The sequence below is a fragment of the Oncorhynchus keta genome, chromosome 35 (assembly GCF_023373465.1).
Source record: "Oncorhynchus keta strain PuntledgeMale-10-30-2019 chromosome 35, Oket_V2, whole genome shotgun sequence".
NCBI classification, from domain to species: Eukaryota; Metazoa; Chordata; class Actinopteri; order Salmoniformes; family Salmonidae; genus Oncorhynchus; species Oncorhynchus keta.
Window position 1 is genome coordinate 34,847,240 of NC_068455.1, and position 19,294 is coordinate 34,866,533.

At 39.4% G+C, this 19,294-nt stretch overlaps 1 protein-coding gene across 2 annotated transcripts; it reads right to left on the minus strand.

Moving 5' to 3' along the window:
- Positions 1-3,116: 3,116 nt before the first annotated feature.
- On the minus strand, positions 3,117-8,047 carry LOC118369261 (homeobox protein Nkx-2.4-like). 2 transcript variants are annotated; one of them, XM_035753716.2, is made up of 2 exons: positions 7,469-8,047; positions 3,117-7,037 (listed from the first exon to the last, which is right to left on the minus strand). In XM_035753716.2, the coding sequence occupies exons 1-2, from the start codon at positions 7,836-7,838 to the stop codon at positions 6,388-6,390; spliced, it is 1,020 nt and encodes a 339-aa protein (XP_035609609.1). In that variant the 5' UTR covers positions 7,839-8,047; the 3' UTR covers positions 3,117-6,387. The 2 variants fall into 2 exon arrangements, with proteins under 2 accessions (XP_035609609.1, XP_035609608.1); XM_035753715.2 differs by having other exon boundaries at positions 3,117-7,064; positions 7,469-8,005.
- Positions 8,048-19,294: the final 11,247 nt, after the last annotated feature.

Genomic DNA, 19,294 nt, shown 5'->3' on the forward strand with positions numbered 1-19,294 from the left:
GATGATGTGAAAATGTATTATAATAACTAACATAAAGACAACCCTCAGAATGGCTGGACAGTCTACTGAAGTATGCCATACGTCTTACAAGAATTCAGATATACAAAGTAGTGAAGATGGTGATGTGCGGAAAGAACTTATTGAGTTGATGAATACATGTAAAGCCATTTTATAGTCAGTCAGTGGAGACTTTCCATATACCCTGGTCCCTATTCTGATTTCAAGTGGTCGGAGTGTGTGTTCTGTAGTCTGAGTTTTAGTTCAGCCTTGGCAATGTGTAGCTCTCTGGGTTTCTATCCAACATATGTATTCCTTCTCATGCCTGCCATAAAGCCACACGGCTCCTACACAATTCTCATATCTTGAACATGTGTGTCTGGTGCCTAAATCATAATTACACGTTGACATGGCTCTCATTGTTTTATGGTTTCATTCTCAATTAGCTTGAGATTGGATCTCAGAAGTTGAACTGTGTTGCAATACCAATTTTGTAACTTGTGTAACTCGATACCATACCTTATAATATGTTATATCAAGTGTATGGGTCACAGTGGGGACTGAAGTCTTTCAGTGCCAATGATTTCTACATATATGACTTACATTTCTTGGCCTTACCTATAGTTTACTGATGTTTTTGGGCATCGCCAACCATACAGCACCACAGTGGTTGTTGAAATGTGTAAAAGATTTTGAACAGGCTGAACACATTTCCATTAAGGGGACTTAATGCGGGACTTAATGAGGCATAACTAAGGGTGTTCCACCATTATCAGCGCCATGCTGGAAGCTCTGCGTCGGGACAGACCTGCCATTGATTCTTGCTTCAAACCACTTGAGGTACTAATCAGCTTCTTTGGTTCAGCGTTTCAGGCCTGACAAACCCATTGTGGGCCTGTGTCACTCCAGGTCAGTAGTTATTAGTGGCGACTGAAAACAGTTTCTTTAACTACTTATGAGCGAACTGAATAAAATGCGTAGAGAATTTGAAGGGAGGATTACTGGCAGCAAGGCGAGGCAAGCAGGCACTGGAGAGAATGTGACATGGTTCTCTAATAAGGGATGCTGTGCTTCCCCCGGGCTCTTTCTCTCCTATCTCTCCCTCTAGCAGTGCAGTAGAGTGGTCTTCAAAAGGTTGCTTGGGCTTCGCAATGTCACATATTGCTAAAATGTTATTCATAGCAAGCCACGGAATTAGACAGTTTAAGCCCTGGAATAGTATATTATTGCGTTTGTGTGTGTGTTTGTGTGTGTGTGAGAGAGAGAGAGAGAGAGAGAGAGAGAGAGAGAGAGAGAGAGAGAGAAGAGAGAGAGAGAGAGAGAGAGAGTCAGTCCATGTTATCTTCAAACTAAAGTCAATGTTAAAATGTGGTTTCATTTATTTAATTTCATGGAAATCTGTTAAAGTGAGAATCGCTTTCTGAGTCCTATGACCTCCTTGAAATAGTTTTTGTTCTGTCTAAATATTTGTCCAGTTGAAAATTACTTGAATTGGAAAAGTATCTGCTTCCTGGGGCACAATCTCCTTTGATCCTGACATCTGATGGTTCTCCTCAAGCTGCATAAATATAGAATTGCATTGACTCATTCTGTGGACACCAAACAACTCTGAGTGAGGCAGGGATAGGTTTGTCATAGTAAAGAGAAAGATTGTATCTCCTTGCCAGAATGGGAGGGCATTACACTAATTAAAATCTCCCTGAGAACTTGCCAATTCAAAGCATCCTTTCGGCGCTGCACTGAAAAGCGGTGTTCGTCCCCTACTCATTTCACATGGTGCAAGATTTGGGGACTATCTTTGGCAAAAAAGGAGACCTGGAGTGGGAGGGTGGATGGCGGGGGGGGTATGCTTGTATCACCTTTTAGAATCCTTGGGTACTTGCCAATTGAGAATGAGCATATCTTTATCAACCCTTGCTTTTCCCCCAGTCCAATTGGATAGTTTTTTACCCATTGCTGTCAAAGTATGAATTCCTGCAGACAGTTTATGAACCTACGATCCTCTAAAGATAGTGTTAACTCTGAGTGAGGTAACAGGTTAATAACTTGTATGGTGGTCTATTTAGTTTGTTCTTTATCATGTGTACTGACTCATAATCAAAGGGGGACGGGTTAACATTTGTCCTGTATTTTTTATTGAAGGTCCTATACAAGATATTCTATGACATAGAAAAACCTAGAACCTGGGAACTGCTGCAGATGAAAAAGCATTTGTGTATGTGTATGTATAGTGAAATATGTAGCCTGTACAAGGTGCATTTCTCAGACCACCATTTTGTCAAAACAAATGTATTATGAAGGTTGTATTTTTGTTTCTAAGTAAACTGTACTGGCCAATTACGATAATCCCCTGCCAATTAGTGCCCACTAGGTTGCTAGGTCACCATGGTCAATTGAAGAACACATCAATAGAACTTGAAAAGGTTTCTCCACGATCAGACCTTCTGACATATTAAGTAGAATAATGGGGTAGAAACCACAGACAAGGCCCCTTGCTAGATTCAAATTACTCTACGGTAAGAATTCATTTGTAACCTGCAATTCACTGGAAAGAATGGAACCAGAAATATTCTGTGCATGAACTGAAAATAAACTCTCCATCTTTTATGGTTATATGTTTGGCATTGAATAAATGAAAGAATCCTTCCAGTTCCATAGCACAACTGCCATATCTCAGAATGTATTTTGATGTGTTTACCCTTGTATGTATGTATGTGATGTATTCTACTAAATGCTATTATTTTTCTGTTCCTAATGTAACCTTTGACAATTGTGGACATGAATAGCCTGCCAACTGGATAGATGGCTGATCAACCAGGCCTAGAATAGATGGAGAGACTGAAGTCACCCAAAAGGTTTACCAACAGATAGAGACAGAGGCGCAGAGTCAGTGTTCACAATCCAAGCAGTTATTGCATACAACTCTCAACTAAAGAGAAGACAGTGCACATCCCCATAACTTGTGAGACACAATCGTAGCAATGTCAGAAATGACGACCATAGACTATTAATGACCATAACTAACTAAAACACAAGGAAAATAATGGCTTCAGTTCATTAGTTCCCCCATGAAAAGTTTTGCTGAGAATAAGTCAACCAAACCCACAACACAGAAAATATAGAGTGCAGGAAAACATTTATTGCACCATGATAATATATGTCTTAATTTTGAACCTCATGTCAAACATTCGCAAATGACATATTATAAAACATGTTTGAAGAATGGAATTCAAATTGTACGGCTTTAGTGAACATTGTCTCAGTTCTTCCTATATAATTCCCCACACAGGAGTGTGTAATCTGAGGGAGTGGGTGTCCATACAGCTGTATGGGGAGCAGCTGTAATAATATTGGCGCTTTTCAGGGAGAGGATGCAGAGACAGCAATAGGCCATCATCATCATCATCATCCTCCTCCAAGGGTATCATCATGACTGTTATTGAGATGCAATTTTGAAACGTGTTTAAATGGGCAATGGATATGGACGGCAGTGGCCTATTATCAGGTGTCCAGTACAAATCATGATGTAGACCAGACAGACTACAGAGAGAGACGGATAACAACTTGGGATTTAAATGTTTTGGGGAGTGTAGTACAAATATTTAAGAGGTAGTAACTTCCTGCCATCCTTATGAAAGATTGACTTATCAAAGAGGGTTTGGATTTCTCTGCTAGTTTTAGAAGGGCCCCTCAAAATTATTATAATATTACAATAACTTGTATAATGTATATTTATTTTATTTATATTCAGATTGTTTTAGATCCCGTTTAAAAGTGGGGGAAAAAAACTACTGTAGAAATAGAACGGTTCGTATTGTGGTAATAGTACGTGATGGTTTACTGTATATATTTTTGAATTAAACGTGAAATTCGAGAGTGGTAACTCATACTTTATAGAAGTAGCTAGAAACAGAGCTATTTTGTATAGTTACAATATTAGGTTAGGTTTGTATAAGTAGTGATGTTGGAGAATAACAGCAGTATTTTGGATGCAGTGCAGGATCAACTGAGTACAGAACAGTATATTGCAGTATCATTATGCAATACAAAGTACACAGTTAGGATATAGCCTATGGAGGGAGACTAAAGAGTCAAACTGAATAAAAAATGAATTGCAGTGAAGTGCTGGATAACTCAGTGTGCTACATTTTTTTTAACCTTTAGAATAGAAAACATTGTACCATTAAAACCGACTGGGAATCTATAGAAGGCCTTATCATAACAAAGAAAAGTGCATCGCAGCATCAACATGTGGTGTGCACAGTAAGTTTGGTATACTGTTTTAATAGTGTAGCGACGCACATGGATAAAATAGATTACTTTGATTGGAGACATATCATGTCACTAGTGTTTTTGGTGTTGCATTACACCTACTTTACTGTCATGAATCCGTTATTAGGCGACATTGGGCTACGTAATTGGCTACGTAAATGGCTACGTAAATGTATTGAATGTCAGCGCATACGCTCTAAATGCTGCTGCTGCAATAGGCCTGCAAGCTTGATGAGAAACACGTACTTCAAAATGTGCATTATTAAGTAGAAAGGTTATCACAAATTGATCTACATTTCATTCAATCACGTGCCACAACACCAACAACAGTAATACTTTAAAAAAGAATGATAATAATAATGATAATATCATTACATTTGATTGTATTAATCATGTAGAGCAGAAATGGCTTTATTAGACATAAATTGGCTAAGAAGTTGTAAAACAAGTCTGTGTTGACTAACCTTCTTATGGCTTTGGAATCACACAAGTTCTGTATTGAAAACATATAGAACATGTTTCAGGTTTTTATTCTAACGATAATAAGACTGTGCCAAACTTGCTGTAGCTTTATGTTTACCTAAAACTATTGTTTATGGATAATATTTTCAATAGGTTATAATATTTTTTGTGTATTGGTCAGCCTACATTTGCGATGCCTCTGCAAAATCTCCTGTGAACAATGTTGGCTACCCCATCGACCTTGCTTTCCAACTCAATTTGGTCTCAATCACACAATAATGAAAACGCACTCCACCAGATCCTTATAAAAATTAATTCGCCAGAAATAGCTCGCACTTCAAGTGATTTATTGTTAATGTTCAATTGGTTTGAAACACATACAGCAGCCATCACGCATTTGTTCGTTTTAACTTACAAAATAATAAAGAAAACAAAAAAGTCGACTTCAAAACAATTATTATACAGGTAAAAGCGTTCTCGTGTGTTAGCCAAATACGAAGAGTTTATTTCCAAAACGCTAAATCCACAAATGTTTCACATGTGTTTTAGTTTTCTTATCAGATTGCTTATGGGCACATTTATGTGTGTGTACAACTTTTCTCCGATGTTTTTATTCATTGATTTCAGATGTGTATGAATTATTATTATTATTGAAAAACGCTATATATCCGTTGTTTAGTTGGAATGGAATGTTCGTATCATATAGCCTATATTTGACTGATATGTTGTTGTCTCGCTATCTTAATTAAGATGGATGCACTTACTGTAAGTCACTCAGGAGCATCTGCGAAATTACTCAAATGTAAAGTGTTTTACAGATCTCATATTCCTGTATTTAATAATTATATTTGTTTTAATTAAATAGGCTATTGATGGTACAAATGTATCATTTATACATTTCTATATTTTAAAAATGTGTTAATTGTCACATTTGAATGTGTAAAGCCTAGCAGTACTACGTATTTCTCTGAGATTGAGGAGGATATATAGCATTTAGCAAAAAAAACATCATTATTTGTCTTTCTGAAATGAAACCATCAAATTCTAGGTTTTAATCAAATACATGTCTCTCATTGAACAACCCATTGAATGATTAGATAGTGAAAAAAACACAACAATCTCTTTCATAATTTAATTATTTAAACAATAAAATTGACCAACATTTCTGAAAATTGATATATAGCGTTTTGGAATGAAACTTCATATAGGCCTACAGTTTCTACTTTCTTTAAGTCTAAATGAATACATTAGTTCACAATATCAATAGCATATTATACCAAGGTTATCACCGCAAATGAGGGGTGGTTTAGTACCTTGAGAGTTCATACCTGATCCCACCTATATCTCTCCCTTTTCCCTCCAGTCCCCATCTACGTTAACATCATGAGGAACTCCATCACATTGATTATAAAAGGTCCCGAAACGACACAATCTGTTTCAAGGGCAGCCATTTCGTGTAATGTTCAAAAATAGTCTCCCTCTTAGAAATGTCAAGAAAATGTGCCCTGACCAGCTGATGCGACTGAGCGTGTTGTCATCTCAGCCACCCAAGGGCTCAATTTTCGCACAGATGTGTATATCAACATGATACATGTCTCGTTTTCTCTTAAGCTCATCCGCAGGTTAAAATATAAAAATGTAAAAGGACAGCAGGTCCTACCACGTTCTGCCGTAGAGGAGGTTGGAGCTGACCATGTTATTGGTGTAGTCTATAGCAGAAGTGTCTATCTGCGCCATGTTGATCTGGCTGTGGAGTGAAGGGGGGCTAGGTGATATCTCCTCCAGGTCTTGGGCCTGAACTAAGGAGTGGACCTGCTGGTTTTGATGTTGATTGATGGCATTACTGGAAGCAGGGAGCACCCCAGAGCCGTTATGTTGCTGTTGCTGCTGCTGCTGTACCTGCTGCTGGTTCGGAGTTGGCGTGTTGGAGCCGTTCTGACACGGTTTACCGTCCTTCACCAGAACAGGCACGGCCACGCGCCTCGGAGACTGTTGTTGCTGACACATGTTGCTTTCCTGCTGCAGCTGCTGCGCGGCTTTGTCCTTGGCCTGCCGCTTCATCTTGTACCTGTGGTTCTGGAACCAGATCTTGACCTGGGTCGGCGTCAGGTGGATCATACTGGCCAGGTGTTCCCGCTCTGGTGCCGAGAGGTATTTCTGTTGTTTGAATCTCCTCTCCAGCTCATACACCTGAGCCTGGGAGAATAGTACCCGTCGTTTCCTCCTGGGCGCTGCGTGCAGGGGTGGCATGGACCTGGAGGCGTCCCCCATGCCTGTCAGGGTCCCCATTCCAGTCATGTTCATACCTGTGGAAGGTCCCATGAATCTAGAAACTTAAAAATATACATACATATACGCATATTCAATATTCAGCCATGTAAAATGTATCGTTTTGTTTGCCTGAAGTAGTTTGGCAATGGACTGTATCCGGTGAGTAATTGTCCAAATGTAGGTTACAATGCAGCTTTATCAATCAAGTTAATTTAAATGCAATAATAATAATAATAATAATAATAATAATAATAATAATAATAATACACTTTTTTTTAATAAAATGAAAACATACTTTTTTCCATATAAAAAAATGATGTAATGTCAGACTACTCAATGATGGTGAGTGTTCTTGATTCAAACCTGTCCGCATTTCGTTAAAAGTTTGTTTGAGAAGTTCTGACAGTGACATACAACAATTCACAAAACAACAACAACGAATCAAAATAAAACAAAAACGACTTACTCGTTGAATATCTTGGATCCGTGTTCGCGCCATACCACCCTGTTGCTGCTGCGCTATTTCTCATGGTTTCCTGGTACGACGGAAGGTCTCCCATGTTGCCAATGCTCCCATTGCAGTATCCCCCCATGGCACTGTGCGAGAACTGGGAGACAGTGTGTGGCATGTGGTAGGTGGTCGCCACGGTAGCGTTGTGTCCCATGGAGTGCTGTTGCATGCCAGTCTGGGAAACCTGAGGCTGTCGGTAAGCTCCCAGTGGAGAGGTTAGGTTCCCTGCGCCGTCCATGCCACTAAACTTCTTGTAGGTCTCCTCGATAGGACTCAAAATATCAGTCACTGAGAAAGGCGTTGTATGCTTTGGGCTCAACGACATGGTTCAGAAAGCAGGTAGATTTTGTTGAGCAAATCAACCGTGTTGTTGAAGCTCTCTCCTTCTGGATGGCTACGTAAGAGAGTGCTTGTAGAACGCCTGAGATCCGATTGATCGCCTTGGAGAAGGAGGCGAGCCCAGGGCGCTCTTAGCTCGGGTTTATTGTAGCCAGGAGCCAGGTTTACGACAAACACAGGGGGCGGAGCAACGTCCTAAACGAGCAAACAATAGTCATTGACATTTTAGAAAGATAATTGAGGAAATGTGGTTAGTTTCGTATTAAGGTGAACATTATGCTAAGTTAACTGTTTATTTATTGTTCTAATATATCTACATATGTATTTGATGAGACATTGTTGTTTGTCCACATGTCTTACCATAATAAAGTTCTGCACAACAGCCGAGAGCATGATAAAAGGGGACGTGTAATTTTCTGCATCAATAGGGAACTCCATACTTTCTGGAAACTTCAAGAGCACTTTGGCCAGACATAAGCGCCACCGAGCATCGCCAAAGAGGTACAATGGTTCTCCTCAATTGTATGACCAGCTAAGTTATGCGTCTTAAGCACCATTTTGTTCCACCAGAGAGGGGCACTTTCAAATTATCTCAAAGTAACACAATCCTGAGGGGGAAAAATTAGGATAGGGATCCTAACTTGTGAGTATACTGCTGTCAGTTATTTACAAACAGCATATTGACATTATGTACATGTAATATTAGAAATAATTGAAGATCTAGCCGTGAATAGGCTACATATTGTTTCCATCTGTTTTCAGACAATAGGTTTGACAAAGTTGTTTTACTTTACCCGAATGAACATATGAAAATATGTCTCGGGAGAGTCCAAAAAGTAAACACTAATCATACAGTTTTTGTGCATTTCAAGTTGACAGATATCAAATAAAGTATTGATAAAAAATATATTACTGGACTTACATTCTGAAATCACAAGTATTTCTGCTTATGCTTTTCTTATGAAATATTATAATAATTGTGTAATGTTTCATGGGAATTCACATGATGATAACTGATGAAATGCAACAACATCCTTATTCCTGGCACTCAACCACCTACCTAAACTTTAATCAACCTGCTGGGGCATTGTGGACACTTGGGTATGTTTTGTCGATGGGAGCATAAGCCCACTGCTTAACCTGGCATCTTAATATTTGTGTAAACTCATAGGCGCCAGAGGCAGGAACATTAGACAAGACGAACAAGAAAGGGCTTTTGAATCGACAAAAACAATTACTCATATGTAACTGTAGTATTAGTAGGCTATTATTATTGTTATTATTATTATTATTTGGTGTGCTTGCTAAAGGCAAAGCAGCACCTTAGATTTGTATTATAATCATTATTATTATTATTATCAGCCTATTATTATTACTACACAGGATATAGTTAATCATGTTTCCTATATTTATTTCACACTTCATCAACTGCAGTGGCTTGATCTTTGTTGGAGTTTTTAGAAAATGTTTGATCATGACTAAAACTTTGAAATCAGTGATTCAAGAGACAATGGGAAATTATTGCTATGATGAAGAAGCTAAAGATGCTGGTGACGATTGTTGTGGTGATTTTGACATATTGGCATATGTCTTTTGTTACAACTGGAGCTACATCTACCTGTATAGTTATTGAGCTCATAAAGCTAGGCCTATCCGTTTCCAAGCAACGCTGAAATACTTAAACATAGTCACTATTGATGTCTACATTATTTACTAATGAGGCTTTCTTTATTGGTGATAAATTCTTGTCATTCTTCATGTATTATTGCGGGTTAACTCTCAGGTGGGTCTCACTTTCTCACATTCTGATCGAAGTGTCATTTAGGGTGACCAAAAGTGACTAAAACCAATGATCCCCATGTAAGCCAAAGCACCAATGTTATCATCGTGTGGATTGTGGCAAAATAAAAGTATAAACTCACACCATCTTTTGATTTAGTATTACTATTACGTCAGTAAGTACCATAATCGAGCAAATGAAGATGCGACATGGTCAGCCATCAATTACTGGCGACGCAACACCAATCTCTCTTTAAGATGTTCATTATGAATTGTAATAAATCACTGTTATATGCATTTTTATTCAGTAAATATTTACGTGCTCATGCATCCTTCAATTTCTCACAAACTCTTCTCATCGCATTTATTGCAACGGGGTGGGTGGATTATTTTGTTCAATTAGGAGGCATAGTACAGGGGACAAACTAATTCACGGCACTCAAAAGTCAGTAGCATTATGCATGAAGTTACCCTCACGTCGACGTAAATATCATACCGACAGCATATGGTCAATTCCATTGTTTTAAAAGTTTCTTGCAATTCAACTTCAAAACACACTGCTACACATGTTTACTTTCTATTTCTGTTAAACCTCAAATAACATTAAATTCACCTTATTTTGTAAATATTCAAATCAACATGATTCACATAAGTATGCAAGGCACACAGTATGTGGTCTTACCTGCAAAGGCCATCATAAAAACAGACGCTTTGTGAGTCACCTCCATGCTTTTGGCTACGCCGGGGCTCGTGGTGGCTTTTTGGGAATATGGGAAAGGTAGGCCACAGTCACAGCACTTCTAACGTTATGTAAATGAGACAAACCTCTCAACCTTCTGGATTATTGAGCCAGAGAGCACGACCGGAGTCCAGAGACCCTCCACATTGGAAAAGCACTGAAATCTGGCGCCGGTTGGCTCCACAGTTTACAGTAATAGTCTCGATCCATAGGCTATACACTTATCTTGTACATTTCAACTTGAAGAGCTAGTGAACAAGATATTTGGACATATCATCCGGTGAAGGAAATGATAGGCCTCCATAAGGTTTGTAAGATTTATATTTGAATGGGTTTATTGTTACAATATATTCAATTAAGTAGATACAGATGTTTTATTTTTTTAAATGCAGACAGTATTTTTGTACTGGTTATGTGCAAATCTAGTTATGCAAATGTGACCTATTGTGCTTGTCTGCTGTGATTGTCTGTAGCATATTTGCTATTTAGCGTTGAACTATGGCATATTTAAAACTGAAATATTAAATCCATGATAAATAACTCCAAGATTGCTAACTTCAAATAAGTAAAAATGTAGCCTATTGATGTTTCAGATAGCCTACGAGTAAAGGCTTGCCCTCTGATTTTTATATGTAGGCAATTGTCCATAGACTGTGATTCACCAATTTAAAAGGAGGAAATAAAAAGTACTAAAATATCAAATCTTATATATATATATCAGTTACTTATGCACCAAACTCTATTTTAATGTTGTCAAAGTATTTTGAAGTTGTGTATTGTGCCTCGAAGATTATAAGCGTTTTTCTTTGCGTATTCCCAGCGCGCTCATTCCATGACATTGCTTTGTTTTGTTTTCTGCTTAAACCTATACATTGTTAAAACTACTTCTTCAGAGAAAGCACAATTAATAAGCTTTGTATATTGAAAAAAATATGCACTAAATAAAACTTTAATTTTGTATTGTCATTGTTTAATTCAATATCAGGCAATTATGATTTAGACAATTCTGGATTTTATTGTTTCTTTAAGCCATAGGCTCATCAAAATAGAATATGGAATAGTGTTGTTGGCGGCCTGTAGTCTTATGACCAAACAATCTCGTATTATTTGTAATTAGATTGTGTCCGGATTAACCAACTATAGCTGAATCAATAGATCACCTCCTCCTTATGCAGATGCATGTCCACTAGGGCCTGTAATGTGATATCATTGTGGCTGTGTAGACGTACACTATGGCCCAAGGCTATAATTATTGTATTACAAGGGTCTAATGACAAACAAGAATTTAATAAAACAACGCATAACGGTTATTTCATGAACACATATCTTGCTTCTGTGTTAAATATCTGGAATTGAATTGTCATCATAATAACCTGGATGGCCCCCTCAACTCAGACTTCAGAAACATGCGGTTGGGCCTGATGGCTAGGCTAACATTTAGCTGCAAGCTATTTCTCTCCACACTGCTGGGTGCACTGATGTCAATTTTATTGATATTTTGTTTAATTAATGAATTGTTATCTTGTCAAACATAAACACTAAAGCCTTAATCGACTATTTAATCATAAATGGGCGATGCTTTTATATTTCAAAACAGCCCCTCCCCAACTGACGCTGTCTGTGGTACAACAGCACAGCAGATGGACCAGAGCGCGTGGTCACTGAAGTGCTTTCTCCATCACTGCGTGCTGGTTCAATAACCTGAGAGAGATTTGGAGAGATCCGTGAAGGGCTAGAGCGCTCGGTGTAAGAGCCAGGGTCCTGACCCGCCACCTCAAAGATACACCGGCGGAACGAAGTGACCGCTGCTGGGAATCAATAGACGAGACACGGCACTACTGGTGAATGTGCTATGTTGGTAGACTGATGTCAAATGTCGTTACACTTTTACCATGTATGATGTTTAAAATCTCATGAACTCAGGGTCTGAAAATATCTAAAATGGAAAATATCCGAGGATCAGTTTACGTGTACATGCGTCTAGGACGCACGGTTACCCACGGCTATTATGCTCATGTTTTTGCTCATGTTTTCTGCTTCATTATAAACATTTAACTGTATATTCTATGTTTTCTTTAAACAGCCAGCCAAAACTGCATTCCAACTAGAGCGTAATGGCGCACATTGTACAAATTGTACAAACATATCAAAGGTGCCAAATATTCCAAATGGAATTCATGCCACATATCTGTTAGGCCAAATCACCTGAAGAAGTCCACCATACTTGCGATCTTAGTTGTTTAGTCAACACATTTACAGTATTCTTTTTAGGCCTATCTCAATGACCAAATAAGTAATTGTTGATGACTGGAGTTGCCTGCTTGCCTCATAACGTCACACTTGAAGAAGGATCTAAATAGATAAACGCATATGGACAGTTGTAAAACCGAATTGACAGATCGGTATCTCACAAGCACATTACTATGCATAGGAATATCACTTGCGAAGGAAATAGAAATGCAAGTGATGTAACTTTATAAAAGCTGATTAGGAAGCATATTAACATGTCGAGCGAGCATAAGTCCTCTTTGTGGTAACCAAGCGCATGTTCCTGAAAAGCTTTTCCTTACGGGAATGTCCTCAAAAACCATAACTATTAAGATATTTCTAAACAAAGTGCCCCCCTCCCCAAATGTCCAAGAAGACATTTGTAAAGGCCTAATAAGGATGCCTATGTTTGTAGTATAGTCCGAATAATCGTTTGGGCAACTGCATTGGCCTACTATGGGAAATAGTTCTTACCATTACATTACATTACATCTCCCCTTTGTCCTCGGACTGATTCATATTTCACCAACTTTTGTTAATACAATTTGTTACTGAACATATTAGCTAAATATGCATGTGGGTATTTTAATGTGAAAATCTTGACAGGTTATTCGGAAACGCAGCATTAAAAACATGTCTCCTATTATATAATAGCTACGATAAGGACTAGGTCTATAGACTACTTCTAGATTACAACCACAATATCATGAATATAATTCGAACAATATATACTATGTGTGACATTGGGTTTACACACATTTTCCAACCTCCTCTTGCAGATTGATAAACAAATGTTTTAACTATGATTACCACATATCACTGCAAGGCACTGCAACCAAATTCCCAATTGTTCTGATTGTTACAAGATGAGAACTAGATGGATATCTCAATCCAGCCAAACTCTCTCCTTTTACACTGGCCACCATTTTGTGTGTAAAAGCAGGTGCATATCTTTCAGTTGCAGTACTTGAAACAGTGCAGGCCTACCGCTAAGTAGGTTAAAGGTCCTCCCAAGTGGAGCAAGTATCTGACAGGCCTCTTGAAGACCTTTTTCTTCTTTACGAGTTTTCATTCAACCACAATTAATGTCGCTTGATGGACGAAATGATGCTAATAGGTTGCAAAAAACATAGGAGGCATTAAACAAAGTATTACGCATGAAGATAATTGCAAACAGTATTATGGTACTTTATTTTAAATATGGGAATATCTTAGGATATTCGCACACCTATTACAGATGAGTTTTAAAGCAATGTTCTTAATATTTGTCCAACTTTTGTGAAGGATCACGTCGACTTTCTGCATGAAGGATTGTGAATTGAGCAAGCCTGAAACATTCCGGAATTTTTGCTGGCCCGTATGGTTCATCTATGTGAGTACAGTACATTGATTAATATGTAAGCCCGTATTCACACAGTTTGGTCATGGTCTGAAACAATTGTATATCTAATATCAATTGCTTTCAGAGATTTCCAGTTCAATGTGTCTTTGTCAGTACCTTAAGTACAGGTTTGAAGATTCACTCAAAATATTTGAAATCACTTTTTTGAACATGACTATCACTATCGACTATAGTTGACTTTATAGGAGAGTACATTTCAATATTTATTAGGCTAGGCCTACTACTTTAATACATTAATTGTGGTTTGTTAATTTCATTTCTCTATTTGTCTCACTTATTGTTGGATCTAAATAATCATAAATATTCATACAATGTAGTTTTTTTTGGTGACCTTTTTGTGACCTTTGGACTTTAAGGTTTTATCTGTGCAATGCATAGTTCTTACAAATCGAGCATTAAAGTTTTCCCAGACCTCAGAACGGTTTTGTAGTGAATTCGTCCTTCATAACCCATTAAGGTCATCCTCACCTTAAAGGTAGCCCACCTGAAGTGCAGAGTATCAAAATCCTGACACATTTGTAAACTCGCTTTATTAAGGGGGTGCAATTGTAGATAGAGGTGCAATTGCAGATAGAGCCTGACGGCTCTGAAAGGTTCTATGTGACGCTTCTGAATTAGACATTTGAATTAATACATTATAGAATTACACTATTTTACCAAGATAAAGTCAGAACATCATCATCAAATACATTAAGAAATGTATTATGATAATCAGACGAATTACTTACATTACTGAACAACGATGTGACAACTTAATCTGCTTTAAGATTTCTGACAGTGTTCTTTTTTGTTGTTGCTTGAGTGCCATTCCTGCTGGCTAGACCATACTTAGAAGGAGATGGCAAAGACGTGTTCTGATTGGTCCATCTGTATTTTATCTGGCTTTGTGATTGGATTGAAGATAGAACCTTAGCGCTAAATTCAAATGAGTTTATGCACACAGAACTTTCTAGTTTTTCATATTTTTTTCACAAAAAATGTACTTAAAAGAAAATCCAACTTTCCAGTCATACGAAGAACCATCTAAAGATGAATTATATGTGACTAGCTCATTTCTGACAAAAATGTCAGATAGAATTTTGTTTTCATCGAGTCTTTGAATTAAAAAAACAAAAAAAACAATGTCAGATATTAAAAAGGGTTCCCACATGCTTTTTACTAACTTTTTTAAACAGGTGTCGCTATTTTACAATATCGTTGCTTATGGAATCAGATGCGTTGGTCACATTAGGTCGTTTAAGGATAAGAAACACATATGTGGACCTACAGCCCTCCCGTCAAATGAAAGTGTTGCTGTCCACTGCTCTTTATTGGTTTGATTATGGATATTTTTACGCAATTATTATTCTTTACAGAAACAAAGCAAAGGAAAGCATATGAACACAATTGAGAGAACAAAGAGAGGTCATTTGTCTGGTTAGGTCGTTGTAGTCGGTGGTAAATCTCTGGCACACCTCTGAGCAACATTCATTTTCCCAACAGTGAGGGCACATAAACAAAGCTGTTGGAGAGAGTCTGTGACTCAACCACAGTTCATTATTTAGACCTTGGGTTATTCACATAGGTGGAATGTCAGCATTAGTGGGACAAGTGTAGTGGGACATTTGTGTTTGAGAGTGCTGTACTAGGGTCATTTTGCAACCCAATCACAACAATTGTGATTGGGTTGTTGCTGAATGTGTTCTCTGCATGAACATTTTTTGGGGTTAGTGTCACATCATTGTAGTGTGGTCAGGTTTCTTAGATGGGGTATACGGTTGAAACGCCGCCATACATATGAATCCATGAGCTTGAATAATAAGGCTGTCATTCTGTCAAATATAATTCAACAATCTAGCTTTTGGTGTTAAAATGAATAGTTATTAATAGGGTTTTGAAATATAGTATATATAATATAGAAACCATTCATGTCAACAGGCACAAAATAAACTGCTGCTGTTTTTTTTAAATCTCAATATCAAATAATTTTCTGGGTAACAGTTTAGTACTTCGCTGTGCAATTTCTCATGCAATAATTTTGCTAGGACTGTCTGGAAGTGGTCTGAGTGGGGAAGGGAAAAGTGAAACTAGCTATTATTGGCAGAGTGATTTGGAACTAATCTACTGCCTGGTGATGTGACCAGGCAGGCCAAAACTCCATCTGACCAAAACAGACAGCAATTTCAGCATTTTCTTTTACACTAAAAGGGCATTATCATTATTTTCACAATTGTACAGTATTATTCCAACCTCATAGTGTGGAAATACATATAAAACAGAGGAAATCACGTTTTTGACTGCACTGGGTCTTTAATCAATGTCATTGTATTTTCATTGATTAGATATTCTAAAATACACTGAACAAATTTTTTTATATCCCTGTTAGTGAGCATTTCTCCACTGCCAAAATAATCCATCCACGTGACAGGTGTGGCACATCAAGAAGCTGATTAAACATCATGATCATTACAAAGGTGCACCTTGTGCTGGGGACAATAGAATGTGCTGTCACACAGCACAATGCCACAGATGTCTCAAGTTCAGGCAGCATGCAATTGGCATTTTGACTGCAGGAATGTCCACCAGAGCTGTTGCCAGAGAATTTAATGTTAATTTCAGTACCATAAGCCACCTACAAACGTCGTTTTAGAGAATTTGGCAGTATGTCCAACTAGCCTCACAACCGCACCACGTGGAACCATGCCAGCCCAGGACCTGCACATCTGGCCTTTTCACCTGCGGGATTGTCTGAGACCAGACAGCTGATGAAACTGTGGGTTTGCACAACCGAAGAATTTTGGGCGGAAACTGTCAGAAAACATCTCAGGGATGCTCATCTGGTGCTCGTGGTTCTCAACAGGGTATTGACCTTACTGTAGTTCGGATTTGCAACCGACTTCAGTGGGAAAATGCTCACCTTTGATGGCCATTGGCATGCTGGAGAAGTGTGCTCTTAACAGGTCAATCCCGGTGTCAACTGTATCGGGACAGATGGTGAACAGTTTGCTGATGTCCATGTGAACAGGGTGCCCCATGGTGGCGGTGGGGTTATGGTATGGACAAGCATAAGCTACGGACAACGAACACAATTGCATTTTGTCGACAATTTGAATACACAGAGATATCGTGATGAGATCCTGAGGCCCATTGTCATGCTATTCATCCGCGACCATCACCGCATGATAATGCATTGTCCCATGTCGCAAGGATCTGTATACAATTGCGGGAAGCTGAAAATGTCCCAGTTCTTCTATAGATTGCATACTGACCTGACCTGTCATCCATTGAGCAAGTTTGGGATGCTCTGGATTGACGTGTACGACAGGGTGTTCCAGTTCCCGCCTGTCAGGATTTGGCCAGGGTTGTTCCGGTTTTTGGTCACTAGATGCCCCCATTGTGCTTTTTGACCTTTTTTTCCCCCTTGATCCCCATTATTATTTGCACCTGTGCCTCGTTTCCCCTGATTGTATTTAAACCCTTAGTTTTCCTCAGTTCTTTGCTCTGTGTTTGTATGTTAGCACCCAGCCCTAGTATTCTGTGAACTCTTGTTGATCCCGGTGGACTCTCTTGTGGAATTCTGTTTTTTGTTCTTGTTTATTTATTTTTGATTATCTTTTGAGGCTTTTTATGCTATACCTACCACCTTGTGGATTTACCTTTTTGTCTTGGAGGATTACCTTTTTTCTTGTGGAATTCCTTTTGAGGTTGTGGAGTTTCATGTTTTCCTGAAGGACTTCACTTTTTACTTCATTAAACACACCGTCTCAAGTACTGCTGTGTCTGCCTCATCTTCTGGGTTCTGCCGACTATTCGTGGCTCAGTTGGTTAAGTGACTGTTTCTCACTCTGGAGACCCGGGTTCGTAACCGGGTCCTGACAGAAACACAGAGCCAAAAATGAACCCAGAGGCAGCCAGTTCCCAGGACCTTGTTGCCATGCTGTCCCACCACCAGGAGAAGGTCCAACGCCACGAAGCCGCCCTGGTTCAGCAAGAGGCCTTAATGGCTAGACATTCTCATCTTCTGTCGGAGATGCTGACTTCCATAAAGCAGATATCTGATCGACTTACCCCGGCAACACTTCCTGTCCCAGTACCTCAGATTCACGTACCCATGGCAGTTAACCCCCTGGCTGAACCTTGTCTTCCACCTCCCCAATGGTTCTCAGGTGATCCAAGTGCTTGTGAAGGGTTTCTCACCCAATGTTCCCTCTCCTTCGAGCTGCAACCATCATCGTTCCCCACCGACCGGTCTAAGATCGCATATATCATCACCCTGCTGTCGGAAAAAGCCCTGGCCTGGGCTACTGCTGTGTGGGATGCCCATAGTTCTTGCTGTGCCAGCTACTCTGCCTTTGCTGAGGAATTCAAACGAGTGTTTCAAGGCCCAAGCAGTTGTTTTTCACTAAGCTTGACCTGCGGAACGCATACCATCTTGTGCGGATCAGACCTGGTGACGAGTGGAAGACCGCTTTCAACACGCCTACTGGTCACTATGAATACTTGGTGATGCCCTTCGGCCTGACCAACGCCCCAGCGGTGTTCCAAGCGCTCATAAACGATGTGCTTAGGGATATGCTTAACATATTTGTGTTTGTTTACTTGGATGACATCCTCATCTTTTCGAGCTCTCTTCAAGAACACACAAAGCATGTCAGACAAGTACTCAAACGCCTCCTAGACAGCCATCTGTACGTTAAGCCGGAAAAATGTGAATTCCATTCATCCCGAGTACAATTCCTGGGATTTGTAGTGGAACCCGGTCGAGTCCAAATGGACCCCAGGAAGGTAGGGGCGGTAGCGGATTGGCCCACCCCCAAATCCGTTAAGGAAGTTCAGCGTTTCCTGGGCTTCACAAACTTTTACCGCAAGTTCATCAAGAACTTCAGCTTGGTGGCAGCCCCTCTCTCAGCTTTAACCAAGGGTGGCAATGCAAGGTTTTTGTGGGGAAGAGAAGCAGAGACGGCCTTCCAAGGACTCAAGCAGCGCGTCCTCTCTGCTCCCATCCTGATACTACCGACTACGGATGAACCGTTTGTGGTGGAGGTAGACGCCTCGGAGGTTGGTGTTGGAGCTGTCCTGTCTCAGAGGGGTGAAGACAAGAAGCTTCATCCGTGCGCTTTCTTCTCACACCGCCTTACCCCGGCTGAGAGGAACTACGATGTGGGGGATCGTGAACTTCTAGCGGTTAAGATGGCATTGAAGGAATGGAGACACTGGCTCGAGGGGGCTTCTCACCCGTTTCAAGTGCTTACGGACCACAAAAATCTGGAGTATA

Coding starts and splice junctions, on each gene's coding strand:
- LOC118369261 (XM_035753715.2), bottom strand. CDS start 7,838: ATGTCGTTGAGCCCAAAGCATACAACGCCTTTCTCAGTGACTGATATT. Junction 7,065..7,468: donor GGATCCAAGATATTCAACGA/GTAAGTCGTTTT, acceptor TATATTTTTAAG/TTTCTAGATTCATGGGACCT.